Source organism: Pempheris klunzingeri, chromosome 1, assembly GCF_042242105.1.
Source record: "Pempheris klunzingeri isolate RE-2024b chromosome 1, fPemKlu1.hap1, whole genome shotgun sequence".
NCBI classification, from domain to species: domain Eukaryota; kingdom Metazoa; phylum Chordata; class Actinopteri; order Acropomatiformes; family Pempheridae; genus Pempheris; species Pempheris klunzingeri.
In genome coordinates this window covers 15,894,110-15,921,998 of record NC_092012.1, presented here as the reverse complement: position 1 = coordinate 15,921,998, position 27,889 = coordinate 15,894,110, and the positions used below count along the sequence as shown (strand labels likewise).

The 27,889-nt window shown below is 40.2% G+C and overlaps 2 protein-coding genes across 5 annotated transcripts; one reads left to right on the top strand and one right to left on the bottom strand.

Annotated features, from left to right (window-relative positions):
• Nucleotides 1-1,360: 1,360 nt before the first annotated feature.
• marveld3 (MARVEL domain containing 3) lies at nt 1,361-3,336 on the bottom strand. The gene is made up of 3 exons (XM_070852538.1): nt 2,994-3,336; nt 2,724-2,821; nt 1,361-2,183 (listed from the first exon to the last, which is right to left on the bottom strand). Exons 1-3 carry the CDS (start codon nt 3,248-3,250, stop codon nt 1,573-1,575), a joined length of 966 nt encoding a protein of 321 aa, XP_070708639.1. The 5' UTR covers nt 3,251-3,336; the 3' UTR covers nt 1,361-1,572.
• Nucleotides 3,337-5,013: 1,677 nt separating this feature from the next.
• On the top strand, nt 5,014-27,637 carry usp10 (ubiquitin specific peptidase 10). 4 transcript variants are annotated; one of them, XM_070827533.1, is made up of 15 exons: nt 5,014-5,258; nt 11,549-11,617; nt 11,997-12,042; nt 12,462-12,521; nt 14,232-15,455; nt 18,619-18,710; nt 19,190-19,299; nt 19,399-19,457; nt 19,549-19,652; nt 20,008-20,107; nt 21,026-21,206; nt 22,267-22,432; nt 23,020-23,164; nt 23,837-23,902; nt 24,417-27,637. In XM_070827533.1, exons 1-15 carry the CDS (start codon nt 5,238-5,240, stop codon nt 24,602-24,604), a joined length of 2,631 nt encoding a protein of 876 aa, XP_070683634.1. In that variant the 5' UTR covers nt 5,014-5,237; the 3' UTR covers nt 24,605-27,637. The 4 variants fall into 4 exon arrangements, with proteins under 4 accessions (XP_070683634.1, XP_070683625.1, XP_070683650.1 ...); XM_070827524.1 differs by having other exon boundaries at nt 14,229-15,455; XM_070827549.1 differs by lacking the exon at nt 12,462-12,521.
• The last annotated feature ends 252 nt before the right edge of the window (nt 27,638-27,889 follow it).

Here is a 27,889-nt window from a genome sequence, read left to right as displayed (position 1 = left end):
TTACTGTATTTAATGTTGAAAGCATGCCCTGAATATAAATCAACATAAAAGCATAGAGTGCATACACAATTTGATTTATTTGTACAAAATGGAGCATATCTAACATTTTTAGGTTTTTATTTTAGCATGCAGATTACTGCTAAACTTTTATGTTTAATAATTAAAAGATATATTATTTAGGAGCAGAACTAACAATGAGCACTTTTGCTGTGTCATCAGACAGAATTGTACTCCCTTGAACTTTAAGCGTGAAAGATGGTCGTTACTTTATTTGAAATGCTGCTATCATTAGTTTTGAGCAGACAAGCTGTTTTTAAATTAACTTTAAAGCCAAGTAGCAATAAAACTTTTTACTGTGTTTTTTTTGTCCAGTGTCCATTTTGCTCACCATTTCTATGACGGTTAATCCCAATAAATATCCTCAGAATAACCTTTTTTTTGGACAGTATAAGATATCATGTCTACAGTTTATTTTGTCATTCATTTTTAACTCCTGATCTGTAATGTAATAGGATGTTATTTATATGTTTACCTCACTTTCCATAAAAGGTTTTCTCCTGTTAGCCTAAATGCACAAAAGCAGTGCTCAGATCAAGAATATGAATCAGAAGAAAAGGAGAACATAAACCACTGTGACATGATGTACAATCAGGTTCAATGTGTTGAAGTCATGAATAAATTCCTAAACACAGGATCTGCCACCTATTGGTGGAGCTCAGAATGACATCCGAGACTTTTGTATAATGGTTGAAGATCACGAGGGAAAATGAGCTTAAATGTGACAAAAACTGCTGATTTCAAATGATGTTAAGCTTTAAGGAGGAACAAAGTCAGACTCTGCTTCTTTCAAGTAGAGTCTAAACAAATGGAAATATACAATATCTCAATGGAGGAACCATCATATTATTTATTCGTCCGAAACAATGTGGATATTTTAGACTTTTATCAGTTTTAAATGGAAACAAAGTAAGACTAAATGAAAACTTCAAGTCATTGGACACAATTTAACCGTCTGTGTCAAGATCAAGCTGCTGGGATTAATTATCAACCTGCTGAGTCTCACTTTGAACGAGCTGAGGTCTAAGGCATGCAGCCTGGAACACAAATGATTTGACCTTAAGTGAGATCCTGAGCCCATGACACTTGAGTCTGTGCCTGCGTAACATATCAGAAAATCTCATTCTTAAAGTAAGATAGTCTTTGCTGTGTTTTTTTTCTCTACTTCACAACTGATTTTCTAGAGTTTTTTTTGCACATAATGAGTAATCACAAAAAGTATTTATGTACTGTTTGAGTGTTTTATTACAACTATACCTTTTTATAAAATACAGACACAGTAAACAGGTATGTAAACTGGAAAAGTGGTGGAAATAAAAAAAAAAGTAAGCCACAAAATCACATTAGAAAAGTTCCTTTAAAAAGGCTTAAAAAGAGGATAAAAATTCACAGATTACATTCACCAAGAGTGAATACGCAATTTCACCAAAAACGACAAAAAAACACTGTTTCCTTGTCAAATGGATTTCTACTCAATCCCACTTTTGTTCAAATATGTCGAGGAGACAACCCGGCTTAAAAATTATTGTCCTCGTTTGTCCTTTGCTTCTTCAGCTCCTGTACAGACCTGAAAGCTCTGACAGCTAACACAGCACCCAAGATGAAAACAAACACCCCCAGCACCCCAAAGAGACCTCCTGCGATATCTGCGCCGTGGTACTGGCACTCGAAGCCCTTGTGCCCTTTGCTCTTGTACATCTGCTCTCTCTCCTGACAGATGGAGCTGTTGTAGGTTTCCTGCAGCTTAATAAAGTAGAAGGCCAGCGCAGCGATGTAGCCCAGGCCAATAAGGAAGTTCACCAGGGCCTCCCCCAGCAGCACAGGGGGCCAGCGGTAAGGCACTCTGAAGATCCCCAGGGCAAGCATGGCACAGGCGTAGATCATCAAAACCCCACCGCAGGCCATGGTGAAGGCGTACGGGGGCCGACTGAGCTGATGGAACAGCTGGTCCAGCTCCTTCACCCGGTCTGCATCGGCTCCAGTGAAGGCACCAGCGCCACCAAAGTGGTAATGGTAGAGTCCACCGAGGCTGGCCAGGTCACGGTAGCCCCCCTTGTTGCTGTATGGCACTCCGGCACAGATGACGATAAGCAGGTTCACAAACAGCTCCATAAGCTGGCAGAGGCCTGGGACACGCAGGAGAAGCACAACACTGACATGAATGTATAGAAATGTGTAGCAGCGAGCCCAGAGGTGAAACAATGAGTCAATTCATTTAGTCAAATTTAATTTCTTTAAGCCAAAACACCAAATATTGTGGATTTGCTGCTTTTCTTTGCTTTAAATGATAATAAGCAGAATGTGTTTTAAGTTTTGGACCGATAAATACAGACCCTGGGACAGTCTGGTTGGCATTTTTCACTCTTTTCTGCCATTTTTTATTCAAAATGATTAATTAATTTGAGAAAAAATTTAAACAAAAATCCCATAGTAGTATGATACGTTTATTATGGTATATTATCACTTACATTGAAATGTCTGTGCATGTGCTCTCTTGGAGTAACTACTGAATAGAATTAAGCAATTAATGATTAATAAAAAGAGGAAATTATAACATTTTATATTGAGGACGTCCTTTTGGATTCTAGAAACTGTGAACACTGACAAGCAGGAGCACTGATTCCCACTTAAATGTCACAGAAGAGCGCTTAAATAAACATACTTGCCTCTGCTGGTTAAGATGTATCTGAGATTGTAAAGCGCTTGTCGGTGTTGTCGCTCATAATACTCCCCTTCAGACTGATACACCGACGTCTCGTGGGACCTACAGGGACGGCACCATTTCTACAGTGAGGTGGAATTTAATCTTTCCCTACAAAACATGTCATTTTCACATTTAAAGAATATGAATTATTTATCTCGCCACAGACAGTTTAAAAGCGTGTGTGGAAGACATGACAGTGAGTGCAGGGGCTGGAAAGTGCTCGGCCTCTTACAGTCTTGAGGGCCCTTCATGGTCGTGGTCTCTGTAGGCAGGTGGCTCCCTGTGAGAGGCAGTTGTCATGTCCCTCTGTCTGTTTTGTTTGGCCCTCCTGTCACCGGCAGAGCCTCTCTCCTCCACGTCTCCTGGCTTTTTATTGCGTCCTCTGCTATCATATGAAGCGTGGTCTCCATAGTGTGAAAAGTCCTTGTCCCTGCTCTTGTGCTCTGCATACCCATCACTCCTCTCTTGGTGTCTTCCCCTCTCTGGCATTTTCCTCTGCCTACCACCGAAGATTAAGGGCGCGAATCCTGTTACAAACACTCATAAACAAAGTGGATAGTTGGCTTGTGTCTCTGTGACTGCCACTGTGGACAGTGAAGCAGTATGGAGGATTATTTAATGGGGATTAATGGCTGAGTGAGGTGAAGGACCACAGCCTGAAGTTTCTTCCTTCTTGTGGGGCTCAAAGTGGTTATTGCTTTGGGGGCACGCAGACATTTCACTAAACAAACATGAAGATAACACAAAGCCTGTGAATTAGACACTATTACATGTGACTTTTATCTGTCAACATGGGCCCGAAGCATATTCTCATAGGAGACCCACAATTCATAGCAGCGCTGCTTCTCCCCTGTTTCTACCTTAATCCATGTTTCGAGTTCATGTTTTCAATTAAACGAGAGATGGGTTTAGGTTGGTGATTAAGACAACATAATTATTTCCTACCTTTGTATACACAGTGGGGTCTTGTTTTCGTTTCTGCCGAAAAAAAAAAAGTCCAAACCTTTTTCCAGCTTCCTGTTTGAGATTTTTTTTCCCGTCGCTCACCTGTGCGGCGCCACGCCCACTAGTTTACAGCTCATTTCTATGAAAAATACAGACATTTCTACTGCAAATCTTACATGTTTCTGCCCTTTTCCCCCCAGTTTATTATAGTGTGCAATGCTCTGGGTGTATACATAAAGTTAATATAGTATTTTAATGTATTGTATGGTAAGTTCTTTATTGTATATTGTTTATAAAAGACTAAGCAGCACAGCTGCTTTTAAAGCCATCGGCCACTTTAATTCAATTATCACAGCACGCGGGCAGCTTCATCAGAGCGCCATAAAAACCGGAACATGTATTTAAAATGTTGGATTCAGTCGTGCTCAACTTGCAAAAACAAAAAATTTGCGATTCATGCCCCAACCCGGACGTGAACGAACACAGAGCACGCGGTCACGCTCCCATGGTGAAGCTCGCGGTGATGGTTCACGACATCACTTCCAACGTTTCCGCCGAGGCATAGCTGCATTTCAAAATAAATGTAATGGGAAAGTGACTGTCCCATGTCAGTGAGGTCATACTTATACCCACACCCTGTAATCACATGGGACGGATACTTATTCCCTTATTAATAAATATTCATGCAAGAAGATAGCGGAGTTTCCATTTCAAATAAAAAGATCCGTCTCTTCTGTGGGCTCAAGCTGCAGTTCATTATTATTGGTCAATTAATATACATCTATCTATCTATCTATCTATCTATCTATCTTGGTTTGAGCTAAATTCATTGAGATTTTGTCTGGGAATATGATCTATTGAGAACAATTTCATGGCATGATAAAATAGTCAGTTGATGCTTTTTACCAGATTTTTAGCTCATGTCTTGAGGAAGGGGTTCAGTGTCAAGCTCTAGTTTACAATGATTATTTCAATTTGCGCTCATATTTGGCACAATCTTAAACAAATGTGGTTAATAAAAGATCTGTACAACAAATCCTACAGCTTCACAGTTACCGTACCCAGTTATTGTATTTGATATGATGTTTATTATATATTTAATATAATATGTATTTTTTCTAATGGAGTTTTTCTAACTTTTGTTTTGTGCTGCTCCATGTGCAACCCAGAGGTCACAGGGATTATTTAACGATCAAATATCAAGGCTTTTATTGTGAAGTCCTGCAGCAGACCACCACCGGAAGTGTTTGTGGTTATTCCTTGAGCTCACGCTGCCACCACAACCGACCGCGCGCTGGCTCGGCTAGCATGCGAGGAAGAGGCTCGACAGAAATGGCGGTGACGGCAAGGCGAGCAGCATGAAGTGCTGATGCATTACACGGATCAAAACTCACCACTGCCAGGACAACGTTGGGAAAACAACAATGACGTCGAAGTAGGACGCCTCTTGTAACTGTCATTACGAACCTACGACACCTTCCCGGGAGAGTTTTCATCTTGTCAGCGGAGGAGAGAAAATCTCACCGGGAGCATGGCTTCTTACAGCAACCAGGTAGCTAAGCTAGCTGGCTAACGTTAGCCTGCAAAACAACTCCTGCTGCACGCCGTTAAAACGTTATTTACTGACGCACGCCTGGCCCTCGCTTGAACACCATTCACTCCTAAAACAGCGCCGCTGTGTAGTAGAAATCTGCTCGGGTGCGTGTTGTTATTTGAAACATCTGGCTAGTCGTGTCATTGAGAATGTAAGTACTGAAAAGTGCTTGCTAATGCCCCCCTAAGCCTCATTGAAACACCACCAGCATGGCAGCTAACAGGCCCCAGGTCCCTCCATTCAAAGGAGACAGCGGTGCTGTTTGCTGCAGTTTCCTCAGGAAATGACAGCCACGTTTAGCTAAATGGCACCAACGCGTGCTTGATCTTTTGCTGGTGACACTTTGGCGTGAGATCCCACGAGTGTCATGTGTTATTTCCCAGAGTAAAGTGACACAGAAAACTGCTGCGTGTATGCATGGCCCACCTGCCCACTGCTGCGACAGGCCTTCCCCGAGCGCTTATTTTCATAGCTGGTTATACCTGCAAATTACTTTACCTCTGGATACTTGAGGAGCAGAACTGCAGCTTTGTGTGGTGTTTGCATGAGATAATTTGCCGCCTCCGAGCAGTTGTGAGCAATGGTGTGGCAATTTCGTGCTGTTCACTTAGCATATAGCAAGCTAACAGCATTGCACAGGTGGTGTGGTGATACTTTGCAGTCAGTCCGCTAGCTGGTTAGCTAAACACGAATGCGACAGTGTGGGCCTTCGTTTATAGCACACATGTATTTGATATGGAAACAATTCAAAAACATGATTGAGCTTGCAGACTGCCGGGTTACTGTGCTGTTACACCGCCGGTCTCTGTGCCACTTAGATTGTAACTTAGCAAGTTTGGTGTCATTTCTGAGGAAGTTAGCCATCATGTGGGAAGGCCCATTTTGAAGTCTGGCAATGCTTGCAGAGGCATGCCAGATCCGAAGTTTCTAGTAGTAAACTGAATTAAAGTTTAGCTTGAGACAAAAATTCCACATAGTAGAAATAAAATTTAAGCAGGGGATCCATGCTTCATCAGGCTCAAACTGTGGCTGACAGGAGTAGAGACTGAACATGTTGAACGATCATAGGAAGGGAAACCTCATGCAAGACTTAAGTCAGCATGCTTTCACACTCCTTCCTGTCCTTAAATTCTAAGTGTTTCTATTGGTCCACTGTTCAGTGAAGTGAAAGTTTAAGGGGAAAGACAGCGTCTGCTTTTCAGAAGGTTTTGCATGTCTTGTGATGACTTGTGATGACTTGTAAAAAAAATGATTTGGCCTGTCAAATGAATGATCATACATGTGCCCATTGAATCATCCTTCCGTGATGGGACATTTATTGTTATATTCTGTACTAACGGCATGGAATAGTTAGCATAACACAGAAAAGTGTGTAAATAGCCTAAATCCGGTATTGACAGACAGGAGGCTATATTAACAGTTGCCTGGTTTCCTTGGGCACCAGGATTTGGACCTCTGTCAACTATTTCATCTGGTCTGGTTGCCCCATTTGGCACTAATTTTTCCTGTGTTACAAAAACTCCTCATAATAGCACGTCCTCTGTATAAAATATTCTGTGCAAGCAAATGAAAGTGGTTCCCTCATATTGATTTTATTTAAATTTTTTATTTTTTTTTAATTCGAGATGTGTAGTAGAGCTGAGTAAAGCTGAAAATACACTAGAGGGAAAGGATAAACCTGATATCAAGATAACCAAATCTAAACAAAAGAAGATGATTAACAGGTGGAGCAGCCAAATAACCAGAGGGAGAACAAGACACACCAGAAGCAAAAGGGAAATGTCACTGTTCACAGAAAAACAGGTCATCCTGGAAATACTCATCAATAATAATCTGCAGCTGCAGATAAAACACAGCTTTTATCTGACAACTGTCGAAAGTAGGAAGGAAATAAAGTAAAATAAATAAAAGTATATTATAAATAAAGTAAATTATGAAACGGTTCATCAGACATTTAAAGTCAAGTTAACCACAATCGCCGAAGATGTAGGTATGGATGATTAGGGCTCCTAAAGTTGCCCACCCCCCCTGAATTTAAGACAAAAACCCTCTAAAATCTAGTATCTGGCATCTAGACGCTGTCACAGTTCTTGCCTATGTAGCTACGACAAAATTTTACAGCCATATCTTAGAAAATTGTTGTTTTCTAAAAACTGTTAAACACATAAAAGACACACATGTTGAATCCTGGTGAGATTTCTTTATTGCACCGAACGTGGCAGCATGACTGCATTTTATTCCTCTCAACCCATCAAATTAGTAAAGCAGTTAAAAGAGCAAGCTTCCTCCTGGTGTGTGCACATCGATGTTTGCCTGATGTGAATCTACTATCCAGAGATTAAAAAGGCGGTCATGGAGAAGTTTCAGAACAAACCGCATCGGCTGTGTTCATTGTGATGAGGAGTAATTCACCCAGTGGAGTGGTATGTCTCTTGCAGCTTTAAACTTTTATTGGGTTATCATCTTTATTTTTGTAATCTGTCTCTGTTTAGTTCAGCCCAATGTTCCGCCAAAGCATAAATCTACGAGTGGGATAGTAATCCCCACCAACCCCCCCCCCCTTGGGAAAACTACACACTGTATGCACAAACAAATCAGACTAAATCATCCAAGTCGCAGAAAGTTTTCAGCTTAGTCATGCCAAATGCAGAATGAAAATGCACCAAAGAACACACCAGAAATGTAGCGACAAATTTAATAGCATTGCTTTACTCTTGACTTGCTGCTTTAGACTGAAATGTCTCAACTATTGCTTGAATTGCAATTAAATTTGGTGCAGACACTCATAATTCCCATAGTATGATTCCTAACATGTTGGTAATTCTGTCTTTTTTTGTTGTTGTTGTCTGGCCTCATGTGCAGGTTAATTTTTCCACTTATCCAGCACACATTATCAACAAGACTCATGTAAAACCCATAAATGAATTCCCAGCATCCTCGGCTGTTCTTAGAGATGAGCATTTTAACCTTAGCACGCCACACTAAAAAATGTAAACAATTTATTATTCCATCTGTAACCATGCCAAGATGCTAGATGTTAGCATGCTATTGAATATTAAAATCCTGCAGTGCACAAAATTAGAGCTACAACTGGTCCAAGAGTCCAAGGTCCTCAAATGTCTTGTTTTGTCTGAGCAACTTCAGTCCACTATCAGTAGAGTAGGGGAAAAAAAGGAAGCTGGAAGCTCTAGATATTTGCTTTTAAAAAGGACGTTAACAATAAATGACAATGATCCCTTTATTTCAGCGTGGCACTCCTCTGTATTTCATGCTTTGTAATCATATCTCATCACATTACTACATCGCACCAATATGCAGGCACAGACGTGCTCCAGAGATTCATTGAAAACTAGTGTGACCTTATTTGTAGTGGCGCTGCAGCATTCTCGTGCTCAGCCAAGTTGTCCATTAATAACTCTGCATACCAATTTAAGAGAATAAGCACGGTAGTGGTGACTGTGTCCCCTGGTATGTTTAGAGTACACAGATTGTCTGAGCAGTAATCCGTGTTTTGAGGAAGTTGTGGTCTGGTTATATTAGGAAAAAAGTGTTGTCCGACAACGTTGGAACTGGCATGTTTACCATGTTTTTCCAGCCGTTATGGAGAAGGAAGAAACACTATCATTTAAAAATGCGGTTAATGGTGCACATTTCCTCCATGAAGACATTCAGAGCGTTGAAATTCAAACCCTACATACAGTTGGCCAATCATGGAGCGAATGTGGGTTTGTTGGTTTTGCAAAGTTACAAAACTGGTTGAATGCACCCCCCAGCCCTTTCGTTAAGCAGGAAAGGTGTGGGAAGAGAGGGTTTCCAAATAGGACAAGTATTTCTGATGGATCAGCAGGCCCCCCTTTGTATAATAATGTGATGAATTTAAATCCATTATAAGTTAGAATATGTGTACGTTAGTAGAGCTTTTAATGATTGCTGATGGTGAACAATGTTTCATAGGTTATTTCTTCATACTTTTCAGATTTATCTGGTTAACTTGATGGTATTTTGAAATGCCAGCCAGCTGTGTGTTGTGTGACTTGCAGATAAGTGCATTGCTTTGTGTTCAATGCTGTGTAGAAGACTGCTGTATTGGGCTAAATGTCAGGGTTTATGTGAGATAACAGCTGTGACCCTTTTGTGACCCTGGCCTCAGTTTTAGGGGTTTTAGCTGTTGGTGGCCATTGGTTTTTATTTTACTGATTTTCGATGGTCTACAGCTGCAGATATTTTAAGTTATATTTGAAAAACCTCTGAATAGAAAATATCAGTAATGTTAATTTATATACCAGAACCAATCTCAGGAACACCAAGTTTAACATGTTTTTACTTGAAACTTGTGAGACGGTATCAAAGTCTGTAGATGGTAGTGAAGCTCGGTAAAATTATACATATCATTCTAATACCATTCCTCTTTGTAATGCTAGGCCCTTCCTATAGCCCTGGTGTGTGTGTGTGTGTGTGTGTGTGTGTGTGTGTGTGTGCGTGTGCGTGCGCACTTGTGCGTGTGGTGTCGTCACTGAACTGTGTTGAAATCATACAGATGGCTAATTTGTTGTAATCCTCAGTCCAAACGAACAGCAAGGGAAGCTTAGTGTGGTACGTGTGGCACGCCTGCAGAAAGAAGCAAAGGGACATTCTTTCTGTTGTGATTGTATTAGCCATCCCGAGGCCGTTGGATTATGGCTGGCTGTTTGTCGCTTGTAGTGCCGTTTCAGCAATGTGGGCCCTCGCGTGGGGGCCTCGTTTGCAAAGAGTTACATATGCTTGAGCTGCACTTTCTTTTCTCTGTGCCTCCCCTTTCACGTTGCACTGAGAGGATTAACAGCACGGCTAGTGAGTTCATTTCACCTTTTCTCCATTGCTTTGTGTTTTGCATGCACATGTGGACACTTAGGTGGCACAGTGCAGTGTTTCCCCTGAAGGATCATCTGTCAGGGGCACAGTAATAAAGTACATGAAAAATTAATTAATTACTATGGTAATATTGAGTAATGGCAATGAAAAACAATGCATTGAATGAATATGATGAACAGTGGGAGGATGGTGGATTGATACTGCATTCTGCTGTTAATTTAACATGCCTGTGTAAGTCTTCCTTCCCCAGTAGTAATTACAGTGCCAATGCCTGTTTATCAGCTTTTTGGTACTCCAACGTTTAAGGTTGTCCACACAGCCACCTCTGAGTGCAAACTGTTAATTAGTTAGTTGTATTGTTAGCCACGAATAAGTGATCTATCATGCATGTAGGTCACGTCTCTTTGTCTGAATATTAACAAATTAATAGGTTTTTCATTATACAGATATGAAAAGTTTGTTAAAATGCTTTTAAAACTTTAAGGCCTCATCAAACCCTGTAAACTGCATGATGTTGTTTGTTAACTTAAAAAGATGCATTTAATTTTACTTGTATATGTAAATTTTATTTCAGTAGTAGGTGTAATTCAGCAGCAGTCGTGGTATGGAGGCAAACACTGCAGTGGTGCAATGGCCGGTATTGGTGCCGCACCGCCTAGTATTCACATAGTATATCAGAAGAAATATAGTTGTGTTCATGGCCAAGTACTGAAGCAAACTCAAAATGCAGTGTAAAGGGGTAATTATAGTCAGCACGTTATCCCTACATAAACACGAGTAGTTTATGAAATAACAAATGCAGTGTAGTACCCCTGCAGAACTAGTTTGGGACTTTCTCTGAATCCATGTAGTTTTTAACATCACAAGAACATAAGTCAAATGTGTCAGGGGCTCAGATTGCATCTCTAGTTTCATTCCATCAAAAATGCACATAAGGTTACGAGCAGGGCTTTGTGCTCTTTGCATTATTACTCAAAAACTTACTTTACTAAAAGCAGACGGTCCTGGAATCAAATCTGAGCCGTTTGTGTTCATGGTTTATGTATAACGCTGCATGACTCATCACTTCATGTTCCTTACCTTTGTGCAAGCTAGCAGTCGTGGCTGGGTGATGACTAAATCTAGATATCCAATGACCATGCCTTTTTGAATCCGTTCCAGTTATGAGTAGGAAGGTCTTGTCCTTCACTGAGTTTATTTAACCCTGACTCTTGGTTTGATCTTTTCTTTATATTGATGCATACTCTCATGTTTTGTGACCACTGTAATGGTCTTTCAAACAATTCAAGATCAATTACCATATCTCGGATCTTCATCACATCAGGATAACATGTAAGTATGATGTTACAATATTGTCTTTGTTGTAAACTAATGGTCACATTGATTTCTTCCCACAGTACATCTTCGGGGAATTCAGCCCTGATGAGATCAATCAGTTTTTTGTGACTCCACGATGTTATGTTGAGGTAAGGAGCTGGATTATCATTTGTTTGTTTTTTTTACTTAAATCATTATTACTTGTCCTAAGACGCTGCTTTGGAGGTTCCAGGTTGGCCGAAACATGTTATCAGAAAGGTACCACCAGTTCTTTTAATGCTTTGTGGTGCACCTTTTTAAAATGAACACTGTCTAAATTTACTGTTGTTGCAAATGATAATTCTGTCATTTTTGGTTTTTTCCCCTTGTCATGTTCATTGTGCATGTTAAAAACCATCTTCCAATATCATTTGTAAGCCTTTTATTGTTTAGTTAGCTGAAAAGTAAATCGGACTGAAATAAAAATGTAATTCTTAGTGGTGAAACTTTTAAATGCCTTTCCTTACTCCTAATTCTGTCTCCTCACAGCTTCCTCCGTTCAATGACAAAGTCCCGTGCGTCAGTCAGTCTTCTGGTATGTACATTTCACGTACACTGCATTGCTGGATAATGAATATATTTCTTTTGAAAATGTATTAGTATTAAAATACCCTACCCTCTCTCAGGAGCTGACTATGGTCACGCTCATAGTTGACATCACTGTAGTTTTTCAAAGCAGGTCTTTTAAATTGTAAGATCTGACCTGGCTTGCCTGACAGGGAGGTGCTTTTCTTGTGATTATTTCTGTATATATTTATACATCAAGTATATTTTGTTTAGAATGGATTACAAATCCCGGTACATATGGACAATTTCATTATTTTATGAATACGTCAGCCATCCTTTTAAATTTCAAGCCACCAAATTGAAAATGTAATAGCAGCCACCTGTCTTTGAAATGGTAACCATCTGCACATGACATTTGCCTTACCTTGATTTGTATTGATTATTTAGGAAGTTACTGCACTCCTGCTGTACCTTATATTATGGAGTCTATGGGACTGCAGGTTTGCGGTGAGTTGAGGAGTCTGACACCCTGTGGCTTGACTAGCTGTTGTACGTTTGCTGTAAAACTCAAAATCCAGGTTTCAAAAACTGGTGGCTTTCTAAACCTTGCGCCTGTATTCTTTCTCTTGCCTGTTGGTAAAATCTGTAGAGCTTTGCATGCTCAAGATACTGTCAAGTATCTTATCTTCTCTTGCATATAATGCATTTTCACCACTGCAGGGCTCAAAGTTGAATGAAAATTGGATTCATATGATTTAACAATCAGCTTATTTACCAAGGGCATAGTGATGGTTTTATGTGGTTGCTAACATGTGTGCACATATTTAGCCTTATCTTGTTAAGATCTTACTGCTGAATGCATTTTTCAGTCATGAAGTGTGATTTCAGCAACACTAACAGAAGATCTTCTAATCCCAGTAGAGGAAGTAACTGCTGTTTTCATACTCTCTTAACCCCTGCAGAGCATCAGGGTTTACAGTTTGGGTGACCAGTCAGCTGTGTCATAACGAAAGACTCTTGGATGATTTTTCTCATTTGCACTATACTAATGTTTCTCGTTTGTTCACCTTTTCACTTTGTGCTTCTCACTGCATAATGTACTGTTTAAGCTGCCATGCAACACATTTTAACTAAATAACAAAGCCTATGGTACAATAATGATACATTTGTTTGTGGACATTGTTGTTCTACATCGGAGGGAGGTAGCGACCCTTTAAAATGCTACTGTAAAAAATACTCAGACTTTAAGATACTCAGATGGTGCATGTTGATATGCAGTCCATTATGAAAGTACTCTCTAAAATACACACAATATATCTCATTCATATGTATATAATATACATCTTGACTTTATGAAATATTTTTTTCAACTTTATGAAAGGACATTTATGAATGTAAAAAAATTGAAGTAACAAATTAGCTTCCATTGGCATAAAACAACAGTAAATGGCAATGTTTTTTTTTAAACAATCTTATGTTGACAATCAAAATCTAAACTTTATAGAGTATATTGTCAAATTCATATTTATGGTCAACGTTTCAGTCTACACCTCTAAACAGAGAATATAAAATGTAACCCTGCCATCACAGTTTCATTGTGCTCTGTTGGAAATATTTATTTCCACAACTGGACATGACCATCTATAAAACAAATATTCAATAAAACTTCATTAATCGTGTGATGTGTGTAGTGCCATACAGGAATGTGTAAGGTAGGCCTGTTAAGTTTCCTAGTACGTCTTCATTTGTCTTGTTCTGTTATGTCTGTACACAATATTGCATCCCTAAGCATATAATTTAGACAAAAAGATCCTCACTCTTATATTTTGGATATAATGAAATAATTCAAGCCCAAAGACTTTATAGTCTTCCTCTGCCTAATTGGAAATGTTAAATGTTGACTAGAATCACTCTTCTGTGTTTGTTAGCAATATTCCTGGGATCCGCAGAAGCCCAGAAGGAATGTGCTTTAGTTGAGCATAGACACAACAATAGTTTTTTGAGCCAAATTTAGGTCGAGCAGTTTTTTGTTTTTTTTTATTGGTATGTCTGATCCTTTTAGAGAGCTCCCACGACCCCTTATGGGTAATGACATACTTGCTCAGAAATCAGGATTTTGAAGTAGATTAAAATACAACAGTGTGTGTTATTATATTTAGGCTGTGTTTGAAGACAAAACTATGCGTTTCTAATCGATTACAATGTTATCTGCAGCAGAAGACTATCAGCGCATTGAGTTTGGAGTTGACGAGGTGATGGACTCCAAGCCTGTTGGGGTGAACGATCCTTTATACAAGGTGTCGAGCACCCTCAACCCCCAGGCTCCAGAGTTCATCCTGGGCTGCCAGACGGCCCAGAAGGCCCAACAGACGGCTCCTCCAGCGGCTGACGTCCCTGATGGAACCCACTTCAACTCGTTGGATGGCCCTGACGCGGAGGCCTCAGCCCTGGACAATCACCAGGCCTGCCAGGACATGGATGGACTCCCTGGCAGCCTGGGACAGCGAGAAAGGAAGAAAAAGAAAAAGCGACCGCCGGGGTACTACAACTACCTGGACCCATCAACTGGCAGCAGCAGTGCAGCAGATGGGACGCCTGTGACAGCACTGGTGAACGGACATGCACTCAGTGGCCCACACCAAAGTGCTGAAGATGTGGACGGTAAGGTGTTGTCGGGGGCTGAACTTCCCAACCCTGGACCTGTCTCAACAGCAACATCCACAGCTGCTGTTGCAGCAGCCAAGTTTGCCCCCACATCCACTGCCAATCAGAGGACTTGTGATAGCCCTGATGACTCTTCTTTGGACTTAACAAGTGGAGCTGCCTCTTTATCAGATGGCAACAATGCAACTTCTTCCTCTTCATCCTCTTCTCAAAGCAGAGGGGTGACAGAGGGCCCAAGGACTGCAGATCAGCAGCCAGATCATTTGGCACCACAGAGCCCAGAACTTTCAGATACTCCACACAGCCCCCGCTCCAAATCACCTCTTCCTCCCTCAGCTGCTGTGGCCATACCCCCTGTGGCCACTTCCCTTACGACTACTGAACTGGAGAGAGGGGAGCTAGCAGACAGTGGGGTGGCCAATGGTCTAGAGGAGCCTGATACTCCCGTCAGTGCAGATGGACACAAAGAAGACTGTGAGAGTGGGGACCATGCTCAGCAGGTCTCCCCAGACTCTGCTGCCCAGTCGGTAGTGACAGAGCAGGCACATTCGCCTGTGATTCCAGCTGCACCTACTGCCAACCTCCCCAAATCTTGGGCTAGTCTCTTCCACAACTCCAAGCCTCTGCCTGGGGGGCCTCAGGCCTTTGTAGAGGTTAAGAATGTTGTGGAAGTTGCGTCTCCCTCCCTCTCCACGCCAGAGCAGCCTGAAAAAGTTGGGGAGGTCAAAGATGGCCCTGTCCACGTATCAGAGGATCCTATGGCCCCTAAACTTGCAGGTATTATATGAAGATGCTCATTTTATATCTGAAAAAAAACCATCATACCCTTGGCTCCAGACTGTGACCAGAATGGTTGCAGTGGCAAAGGTGGTGCTGATTTCAATGTATTTGTATATATTTTATATATTACTGAACATTCTGCTGCGTAGCTTGTACATTTTCCCTGGGGGGCCAGTAGAGGCTTGTTGATATAACAACAGAATTTAGTTATTAATCATAGTTTGTATTGTTAATGTGATTCTGCAAAATAACTAACACTGACAGATGGATGTAGTGGAGTACAGTATTTGCCTCTGAGATGTAGTTGAGTAAAGTTATAAGATAATGGCTCAGAAAATAGAAATACTTGAGTAAAGTACAAGCACCTCAGATTTCTAGTAGAGTAAAGTACTTGAGTGGACTGCTATCACAGTATCCGTGGTTGTTTATTTAAACCATGTCCAAATGATTTTGGTGTGACCAACTGAGAAAGTTGGCAGTACCAGTGCTACCAGTGGAAATGTTAGTCTGAAGCCCAGATACTTGTTTTAAGTGTTTAGCTGCAATAGATGTACAATGTTGCTAAATTCACCCCCCCCCTCCACTTGGTGGCAATGTTGAGACAATTGTACTGTTTCTTCTTGTATTTCTTTGTGAGTGTGAGCTTTCAAAGGTTTGATGTTTTATAGTAGACCAGACCTAAAATCTGCCGCTGGTTCTCCCACATACAGAAATTAAGTTTGAGCAGCTCAAATTGCTTATTAATGCCTTGCCACAGGGGAAAGCTTGTAGGAATGTTGCATTCACATTCCAGAAATTCAAGAAATGAACACTAGATGGTGGTACTACATCCAGAATAGCTGTCAGACATTAATACATTAGTGACATTTGTGTAACCCACTTTATCATTACTCCACCATTATAAGTAGGCTGGGGATGCCTTGCAAGGCTCACACCTTGTGAGAAAAACGCTGTTCTCCTCACTCAGCTCAGCTGTAGCACAGGTGGATGGCCTCCTTTTCTCAAATGTAGTAAGGATTCTCTTGGCTTGCAGGGGTATTATCCTTTGGACAATACGCCTAAAAACCCTGTACGTATGATTTTTAAGGCTACATTCAGTATGTTGTGTTGTGTGTGTGACCATGATTGCAGGTGCATTACAGATACCCTGAAATGTGATTATTCACTTTGCTTAAATGAACAGACAGATTTTCCCTTTTAGCTACCATTTAGCTTCTATTCCAGGTTAACTAAAGAAAAAAGAAGATATAGTACCCTGTGAAATACCATTATTCTTCAATTCAATTATTCTTAGGAACATGATAGCCTGGCACACAAACTGGTACATTAGTTCTTAAGAGTAAGTCTATGGAGTTGGAGTCATTTAAGTATCATTTCATTCAAAAGAGGAGAAAGGAATTTCTTTAAATATGTCATTGATCAGTTCAGGCTTGAAAATGACAATTGTGGTTTGGCTTCTCATGGAGAAGGATCAGCTAAAGTTGACACACAAACAAACACAGTTTAGTATGATTTGAGATCACTTTGGGATTCATTTATTTAAGAACTTACAAACCGATACAAGATGATTCATATTTTGCTGTGCCAAGTCACTCTGAACTGTGTTTTTTTTTCCATTCAAGCTGTCTTTTCTCTAGCAATTGGGCTTTCTGTCTCATAAAAGCAGCGTAAGAGTTGCTTATTTAGATGAACCTGATTATGTTGCATGTATGTACTTGTTTGGGTTGTTGTACAATTGTTCTTTCTGAAGGGTTTGGAAACTTACCAGAGATCCCATTTGTTTCTGTCTACCCAAACACTTTGGTTTGGTTGGTCTCACTTTAAACGCCATCCTGTTTAGTCAAGAGTGCATATTTTCAGCACACTGTGTCTCTCCTAAGGTAATCAGGAGTAATTTGAGATGCAAAGTTTTCATTTTACAGTAACAATGTGCTCTCTTTTTCCTTAGCTTTACAGCCATCACTGAGTGCCAGATATTTTAAAACACTAGAACCATTGGAATTACATGTTCTGAAAAGCCTGGACTCTTAATTGTTTTTCTGTGGGAGAATAGAGCAACATATAAAATGTAGACTGTATTCTGCAATGCAATTCCAGGCAGATGGAAATGTATTCTCACTGTTTTGAGTGCTGTGCATTTTAGTTCCCCAGCAGTTTTTATTTGAATGTTTATTTGTTCTGTCTGCTCTAGTGGTGATCAGCACAGAGCCACAGATGAGCCATTTGTATAGTCTATATAACTGATTGGGCTGATTTGAAATGGTGTGCTGTGTGCAGATCTATAGTTAGGAACTAAACAACAGATGAAGAATTTACAGAGTAAACAGTAACTTGAAAACAGCTCCTCTAAAAGTTCACACAATGCTCCACGACACTGTGCTTAAGTTGGGTTTCCCAGCACAGTCTGAAGTGTCACTTCTCTGCAAGATAGTGATTAAAGTCTGTGTTGGTTAGTATGACGCACTTTTTCGGTTGAAATACTTACTACTGCTTGGCTCTAAAACAGTGTTACCATAGGATATGATTCATTTAAAGTGAAGACGACTGCCCAGATAAATGGGTCACAAGTAACAGAACTGCAAAGATTTACAAAAAAGAAATGGGTCTGTTTTAAAGCCGTGGTGGTTCCACTGTAAAGTGAGCTCAGTAATCGGCGTACCAATTATTGACTCTGACAACATAATGCATCATTGTTAAGCAATAGTTTATTTAGGAATAAGTACATACTATGTCAATACATGGGGAAGATGCACAAACTAAAGATCTGTTTGTACTGCCTAATGTGTAAATGTCATTGATCATGTTGTTGTAGCTGCAATGACAAAATGGATTTTGAATCTTTTTTATCACATATATAACGTATAACTATGTCCACGTTACCATGGGAGCTGTGTTTTTGAATGGCAGTCTCCCTTCCTAGGCGTGGTACAGCAAGTTCTTGCTTTTATTCACACAGTCTTTTGTGCTGTTTTCACAAGAGGCAGGGATATCAGAATGAACATTTGATTTGTGAAAATGTACTATTTGTGATTTGCTATAACATTGCCCACTATGTCACAGTGGTAGTGACTGAAAGTACGGCCTGACATTGGTTTTCATTGTTTGTTGCAATTGTACGGGGCTTCCTGATTAAGAACACTCTGTTTGTTTGAATCCCCAGAACTTATTGAGAATGTGAAGTTGATACATAAACCAGTGTCTTTGCAGCCGAGAGGACTGATCAACAAGGGAAACTGGTGCTATATCAACGCTGTATCCTTTCACTTGGCAACTTTTTTTTAACTTTTCAACTCTGTTTATATATGTACATGTTTTCCTATAGGTAGTGTAAATAGTTATTATATTGGGGCTATTTGTGCTCAGAATGGACAAATACTGTAAATCAGGCACAAAGGTCACAATGTCATGATATAATGTAGATGTTTGTCTTTGGCTGATGTTTGCTGAGGAATGACTTCCAGCTCACTGGAAATTTCCTTGAAAGCCTGGAAAATGCCATTTTCCTTTTTTGAAAGAAAGCTCAAAACACATCACTGATCACTTTTTTTTTGTTGGTATTTTGTGGAGACTAATGAAAAAAATTTCCCTCATCTGTAGATTGCATAAAAAGTGAAACCAGGAGTACAGTTCGTTTAGAATTTACCCATCCTCTGCTAACTCGGAAACATTAAAGCAGCTCATCATATAACTTTTCCTACGCACTGTTTAGCTCCCTAACTCTGAACTCTCAGACCCTACAGGCCCTGATTGCATGCCCTCCCATGTATCACCTGATGAAATCCATTCCTCTGCATAATGAAACGCAGAGACCATGTACCTCCACGCCCATGATAGACAACTTGTAAGTAGCTTTTCTTCTAAGCTGATATCATATTCCCAAAACGTGCTTTGCTCAGAGACATCACTGCTGTTTGTTTGTTTGTTTGTTTGCTTGCGACAGTGTAAGGCTGGTGAATGAGTTCAACAACATGCCTGTGCCATCTAAAGCCAAACAGCAAGGTAAAATGTTAGACAGCACATCCAAACACCTTTTGCATCATTTTCTTTCAGCATCATTCAGATCTTGTATGGTTTGTAACTGTGTCCACAGCTGTTGGTGATAAGGTCATGAAAGACATTCGGCCTGGTGTACCTTTTGAACCGACATACATTTATAGACTCCTCACTCTCATCAAGTCAAGTCTCTCTGAGAAGGTGAGCTGTATTTTAATGACCACACTCTTTGAATGCACCTCCCCTGGTACACGGACTGCTTGGAGGGAATGTTCTTGTTTTTTATGTTTCTTACTTAGAATTTGACAACTCACTCGAATAAAGGCATTTGTGCATGCTATACATGCTGAGTCATTTCTCATTCAGTTTTAATGAACGAAATTACTCAGACATTCTGTGTTTCCTTGTCTGACGTTTGCTTGTCTGTTTCCTTTTCCGACGTTAATGAATGACTGTGAATGCACTTTCGTGCGTGCATGTTAGTGTTTTATTAGACAGTGAGCATTCCTGGTTGAGTCTTTTAATTGGTGCCGATGTCCTGGTGCTCCACTTGCAGGGTCGACAAGAGGATGCAGAGGAGTATCTTGGCTTCACTCTTAACGGATTGCATGAGGAGATGCTGGCATTGAAAAAACTAATCTCGCCTCAGGAAGAGAGTAAGCACCTTTTACCACTACCATATCAAAACCATATCACAGGGCAGATTAGGCTATTACAGATATCATTTAATTGAATTCATCTTTTGCGTACCATTACTCTTCTGTATTTACGTTAAAGATGAATTCCAGTGCTCCCTACTAAATCAAAACACACTAAAATAGTATTATATTAAAGTATTGTTTAGTTAGACATTTTTGTGCTATCTGTTGTTGGATTTCGTAGCTGAGCCGTTGTGACCAGACAAATATTACATTTGTTAACAGCGGAGAGTCTTTCAAACTTCAATGAATATGCACTCCCCCACACAAATTAAAATTTGAGCTTTTATGAATATTTAGTAAGTTTCACATGAAACCTGTATCCTCATGAGGACAGTGCATCAGTGTAAGTGATATTGAAATGCGTTTATTTAAGACCATTTTGGTTTCAGTGTAAGTGGCCCCAGTGATGGGTTTCTGATTGTTGATTGTTCTAATGCATTGTGTTACACACACACACGTGCACACCAGCCATGTAAAACTATGTCCACGTTACCATGGGAGCTGTGTTTTTGAGTGGCAGTCTCCCTTCCTAGGCGTGGTACAGCAAGTCTTTGCTCTTATTCAGACGGTCTCTTGTGCTGTTGTCACAAGTGGCAGGAATAGAAGAAAGAACATTTGTTTTGTCAAAATGAAATTGTACTTCTTGTGATTCAGGAATGATCTGCTATAATCATCAATATCGCAGTTTAAATGACTGATTTTGTGCGTGCATACTTTCATACTGACATAGGGTTTCATTGTTGTTCGGGGCTGTCTAAATTTCCAGCAACTTGTAGACTGACATGGGATTTATTTTACTTACTTCAACGCTGTTTGAAGTGCTTTGGCTGTTCGACCTCTAAAGTTTTTTTTCCTTCTTGTGTTTTTGAGCAGAAACTCCTACGCCCAACGGGCCAGAGTCCCAGCCTGGAGTGGAGGAAGATGTTGCTGATAAGGAGGAAGAAGGTAGCGAAGACGAGTGGGAGCAAGTTGGCCCCAGAAACAAGACTTCCATCACTCGCCAAGCTGACTTTGTCCGCACACCCATCACTGACATATTTGGTGGGCACATCAGGTACGTTGACAGATCGCTGAATAAAGATGTGTTCAGAAATACATTTTTATGTGAAGTGAAAATAACGAGACCTGTGTTTAGGAAGGAATTCTGAGGGCTGGTGAATGAAATGCTTGATTTATCCTCTTGTTGGTTATGGCTACTGTTCCCAGTTAATACACCGTCCTTGGGAAATACACGTCATCTTCATTTGCTATGTTACGCAGCTACTGACGTACAGTTTCTGATCCCTGTTCATGGTGGCATCACAAAGCCGTCTGCCTCTAGCCATCTCCAGCTTTTGTCAGTCCTTCAGAACAGCCACTGCGGGCAGATTGTGGTCAGGAGTCTCGACAGCAAGACATGGGGCACACATTCACAAACAAAGGTTTTAATTTTCAGACAAATTGGAAAGTTAAGAACCTGTGCGGGTGTAGCCTTCCTAAATAATATGTTCTGTGAGGTTCTGGTCTGGCACAGTCCTGGTCCACACTGGTTGCACAGCGTCATAAAGGATTATTTTCTCAGAAATGGTTGCGACCAGAGAGAAATGGAATACGGGAGTATACGTTTACAGAAAGAGTAGCGTGTTTGCCCACTGAGCTTGGGAATAACCCATGGACTTTTTTTAGGCACAAGTTGGAGTGATGGGTTCATGAATCAGTGTTGCAATTTGAAAATTGTTTTTCACAATTAAAGTCTTGTAGAAGAGCATTCGACCATCACAAGTAGCCGGGATATTATGTTTTTTCCTTTCAAAGCTTACGGACCAGATGTTGCAATCAGGAAATGCTTGGAATGATTAATAACGGTTCAGTTATTTGATCATTCCAGTTTTGACTGTTCAATCTAGATGAGATTATATTAAAACAGTTTACAAAGTACTACTTTTTGGCGTTCTCTTAATTTATACAAAGTAAAGATAGGAAAATCCAATGTCTTTAGCAAATGTTGCTTATACACAGCAATTCAAGTTATGAAAAAAAGTAATATAATAACCTGCCATCCAGGATCCTTAATGTCTTACTGGGTTTGTTTTGTATCTTCTATTATCTGACCTGGTGTTGTGCTTCTTTGCCAGATCGGTGGTGTATCAACAAAACTCTAAAGAGTCGGCCACTCTGCAGCCTTTCTTTACCCTGCAGCTGGACATCCAGTCAGAGAAGATCCGCACTGTCCAGGAAGCTCTAGAAACCTTGGTGGCACGCGAGTCAGTCCAGGGCTACACTTCGAAAACCAAGCAGGAGGTATGAATAAAGGAGACTTTCAGGGTGTTTTAGTCGAGATCAGTGTCTCGTGTGTTATCAAATCAAAAGGAAGTTGGAGCAATAAAAAGCTCCAATTATTTATTTTTGTGGTCTGAATTTTCAGTGTTATTATATTCACTGTTGTGGCATTTGAATATGTTTTGGAGTGATTATTTATGTAAAGATCTCCCAACAACTTAAGAAAATACTTGTCTGAAAAAGTTTTCGGTGACGGTGCAGGGAACATCTGCTCTACAGCTGTATAATGGTATTTTTTTGTAACAGATAAAACTATCAATTTGGTCTTTGTCGTTTTAGAGACCGTTAAGTGCGCTCTACTGCCTGGCTCTTGTCTTTTGTACTTTTAAGAGCCCCAGAACATAATGATTCATGAGTCTCACTGCTTTGATTTTGGGCTCAGCAAGCTCTTGGATTTCCAGCAGATTGGTACCTCTTGTTCTCTGCTTGGTTTATTTTCTTTCCTGTTTTGTTTAGAAGGTTTATTGGGTAATCTTAAGTACACATAAACTCTTGGTTAAATTATTATTGTCACAGGACATTCTCTGACTACATGTCCTCCTTTTCAGATCGAGATCAGTCGGAGGGTGACTCTGGAAGAGCTGCCCCCTGTCCTGGTGCTCCATCTCAAGAGGTTTGTGTTTGAGAAGACTGGAGGCTGCCAGAAACTGACAAAGAACATTGATTACCCCGTCGACCTGGAAATCAGCAAAGGTATGGACCCACACTCTCCTGAGGACGTCAGGCCTTTTAACCTGACTCATGGACACTTGTTGCACACATTACAATACACATCAACAGGCTTCTCAATTGTAGCTGTAGGTGATTAATTCCATGAGTTGGCCAAATTAATTCAAAGTGTTACTATCTGAAAAAGATGGTTCCCCAAAGAAAGACGGATCTTTTTGTTTTTCAAAAAGACAGTGGTTTGTCTTTCTGTGGGGGATTGATCTGCTCAGCGTGACAAGCTGAAGATGTCCTTGGACAGGTTCGCTTCAGAAAGGATCAGGATAACAACGTTGCAGTGAAAATTGTAAACCCCAGCGGTTATTTCACCATTTTGCAAGTGATTTATAAATGAAATATTTTTTTCTGAGCCCGACTGTATATGGGGATCTACGTTACACTGAGAAGATTTTAATTAATTTATAAAATTCAAATGTTTCACAAAATATGCTTGAAGCTACGTGGTAGCTACAGTTTTTCAACATATTTCATTCTCATATGTCAAAAACAAAAAAAAAAGTGCAAACTGAAAACAATGAACTCATAAGATTTACACTGCAGTTCTCAGGCCAGCAGCAGAATATGGTGGAACATTCTGCATTTAATGATGATTAAAGCAACACGTTGGAACTTCTCTCCCTAACCATGGTTTTCTTTCAGATCTCTTGTCCTCTGGAGTGCGGGGCAAAGTTGTGAAAGGCCAAAGAACTTACAGGCTCTTCGCAGGTACACTTGTGTTTTGTTGTTTAAGTACTTCATTGCATCATTAAATCTGCTGCAAGGGGCTATAATTTTGTTGCTTTTGTAACACATTGTCACTCTGGGAAGTGTTAATTCACCATGATATGACTGTTTAAAGTAACAATGCTGCCAGGGGTACTTTAATGAAAGGCTGTCCTTGTCTTTGTTGAACTGAAATACATCTGGCTGACAGTGGACCTGTCATTTGACATCAGGAAGTACTTTGGGAACATTTTTGTAACCTTTTTGGAATAAGTCTTTGTTTTCAAAGTCAAAACCATATGTAAATAATCAACCCATACTTTGTAGGCTAAAATGTTTTGTAAGTGACTTTATTGTTTGTATGTTTTATTTTAGCTATATTGCATGGCATTGTGGGTCAACTTGAGGCTAAACTGCTTGCTTGCCCTGCTTTGAGGTCAATGAAGGGTAATAACTTTCAAATAGAATATCCCACATATCTTTAATATCTGCTTTTCCCCCGTCTCATCTTAACCAGTTGTCTATCACCATGGGAACAGCGCGACAGGCGGCCATTACACCACGGATGTCTTCCACATTGGTCTTAACGGCTGGCTGCGCATTGACGACCAGACAGTGAAAGTCATCAACCAGTATCAGGTGGTGAAGCAGACTGCAGAGCGCACCGCCTACCTGCTGTACTACCGCCGCGTCGACCTGCTGTAGACACACACGCACACACATCCCAACACACTCACACACAAGAATACCCGCATATACTCACAAACACACACAAAACATATGCGTGCTCAAAACGCACTTGACAGTACAGTACATCTACACATGACACAAAACACACACCAAACTAATGAACAGGAACACTGCCCAACTTGTTCTCTTGCAAGATTTTCCTCTTCTTCCCTCCTGTCCCCGCTTTCCTGAGAACCAGCTTTTCAAACACTTTTTTCCTTGTCTCTTTTTTCGTTTTGGAAGAAGAGAAACAAGCTGCATTCACAAAGATTTCCCTGTGACTGCTCTCTCTTCTCTGTGCACCACTGCTGTTTGTTTTTTTTTTTGTCCTTTTTTGTTCTACTTTTAAAGCAACAAGGAAGGACGGTTGAAAAGATGGAGGTGGGGTCGGGTTACAGGTTAGGACCTAAGACTCACCTGTGGCTGAGCCCACAGCTCAGTTCAGACGGCAAACAGTGGACTCGCACACAGGAAGAACTATCTACCACAGGCTGCAAGTGGACCGCTGGGGCAATTTCTCATGTTTGAATGACCTTTTTAAGGAAATGACCCAGAAATATCAGTGTTTGCCTTTTAGTAAGGGAGAACTGTTGGCCTAATGAATTTGCAGCAGTTTAAAAAGCCTATTTGAATTTGCCCTAGTGCATTGTAAAGGCCCAGCACCAGCATTATCATGAGTCTCTCCTCCCAAGGCCAGATCGTTGTCTCCTCTGCCACCAACACCAACAACTCCTCCTCCTCCATTTCTTCACTTTTATGATGCTTTTAAATCTAGGTACAACTTGAGCCATCAAAAACAGGGAAAATGAGATGGGTGGTACATCGAATGGGAACTGAACAGCTTCCTTGTTTTGAGAGATCCTTGTTATGGTGTCTGGGTTTAGATTTAGAGAGACTATCTAAAAAAAATATTAATGCGCTTTAGAATTTAATAACAAATAAGCTTCTGTGCACAAAGTATAAACTGATTGATTACAATATGACAGGCAAATGCATATTTTGCAAATATTTAGATTAAAATGTAAAAAAAAAAAACTATAAAAATATAAAACCTAGCTGACTGAAAACTTGTTTGGGTCCTAAAGGACTGCGCTAGTTTTTAGACTCAGTTCTTGCACTGGAGAGATGACAACCAATCAAGACAGATTCCACTGCAAAACCTGCCCTTGTTTACTTTGTACATTTCCTTCTCTATCCACTCATCTTTTTTGTCTTTACTTGTCTAAAGGTTCCACCTGTGTATAGGTGGCTTATCAGTGTAGTTTTGAGCCACACCACCCCTCATAACCCCCAACTCAGCAGAAAGCGGGGGCTGCCTTAGGTTCAATGTGTGATGTTTTATCACTCAGTGTACAAGTCTAACCCTGATCAGGCGCCAACAGCAAGTCTAATGTCTGTGAAAAGTTAGGGGAATGTACCTGACACCTGTGTATTTACTCTTTTGTGGCTCAGCATTTCCTCCTAGTCGAGGGAAACTGAGTGCCGCGGGAAAGTGGGACTACATCTGTGCTAATCTCTGCATCAAGACCCCGGACATGTGCACAAAAGGAGAGTGTTTGATTTTGTTGAAAATATTGATTTTTGGATCATTCATTGATTGTGATGATTTTTTTTTTGTTTGAGTTACTAAACGATGTTAGTTTTTTTTTTTTTTTTTTTTTTTGTGTCATTGATCATTTATTGGATGTCCCCATGCTCTCGCTCCTTTCAGAAAAATATGCTTGCATTTGAATTGGTGTTTGAAAAGAAACTACACAGGCTGAAGCACAACAATGAATAAAATTGAACTAGTTCTTTGCTTGATATTTATTTCCATTTTTGTCACTATGTTTTTTTCCCAATTGTGTTTTTATTTTTTATTTTTGCTCAAGTCCCATTTCATTCCAAACACTATTGTCAGAATCTCAGTATTAACACTGACTTGCATACAAGACGTAATCAGCTCAAGTATTTCTGTGCGATTTAGCTTTTGTACTTTTATCCATAAAATCCTTCTTTTTGTCTCATACGGACTTCACATCCTCACACATAGTTGCCCATCAATTTAAATAAGGTACACAGGTGAAAAGTTGGTTATCCCACATTTTCCTGATTCACATCAAAGAGATGGTGCAGTGTAACAACATTTTTCTGTATTATAATAGCTGCGCAAACATGTAATTGAAGATGTCTCTTACAGTATCTGATTGCAAGTTCTCAGAAACTGATTAGCTTCAGTCTTTTAATTTGAAAATGGAATTTAAGTGAAACTTTTACCAAAATGACACCATTTCACACTAGGTTTAAATCATTTTTTAGCTTCTTTATGATATAACATCATTACGTGGTGCACAGTGTCAATTGACTTTTTCTAGTGGGTTTCAGAGTCAGACACCTTTCCCAGGTAAACCAAAGGACAACATTAAATAAGGCCTCCTGCCTTTCCTTCAGTATATAATATATACAAACTTTATTTTGCCTTTTCCATCCGATGTCTCGTCACAGTCCACAACTCATTCCACACCAGAAACTGAGGCATGCAGTTTGTAACTTTAATAACAGTTCAGTTGTGCTGCTGGCTTTGTAGTCATTTCTGCACAAATTGTGACATTGTTCATTTGCATATTTTCTTTCCCCCTTTTGATGAAAGTTTGAGAGTTGGGACTTTGAACAGACACCTTGAGCTTTCTGCTGTATAGTTTTATCTCAGTCTCTCATGGCTGGTCAGGAAATGTGCTGGTGAAATGCTTCAATAATGTCTCTTTTCAGTAAGTGCTCCTAACACTATTGTCTGCTGGGAATTGTTGGGATATTGACCTAAAAAAAACAACAAAATCTATACTGTCTTTTAATTTCAAGCCTCCAGCATTCTATTTTGTTAATTGTTCAAATAAAGGATTGTGCAAAAAGCAGTTTGCTAATGAAGTGTAGTCAGAGGACTACTTGGCTTTCTTATAATGCAGCAAATCCTGAAAACATCTGCAGTCGCTACACTCTGGACTGGCCTACAGAACAATGTGCACAATAAACCAAAACAACAAAATGATCCACGGAGTCTTGGTGTACCACACGCTGCTAATTGGTCTCTTGTTCCTGTATGTCAACGTATACTATGTGTAGTATTTGTAGTATGTCATATCTCCCCCTCCTGTGGTCTAGCTGGATGCCTCACTGCCCACACTGCTCTCTTTAGGGCCAAAGCTGAGCTCGCCTCTGTTTGCTTTAATGGGAAGCAGACCCATCATTGAAAAATTTGCCATGTAAGGTTTTTCTGCCCTTTAG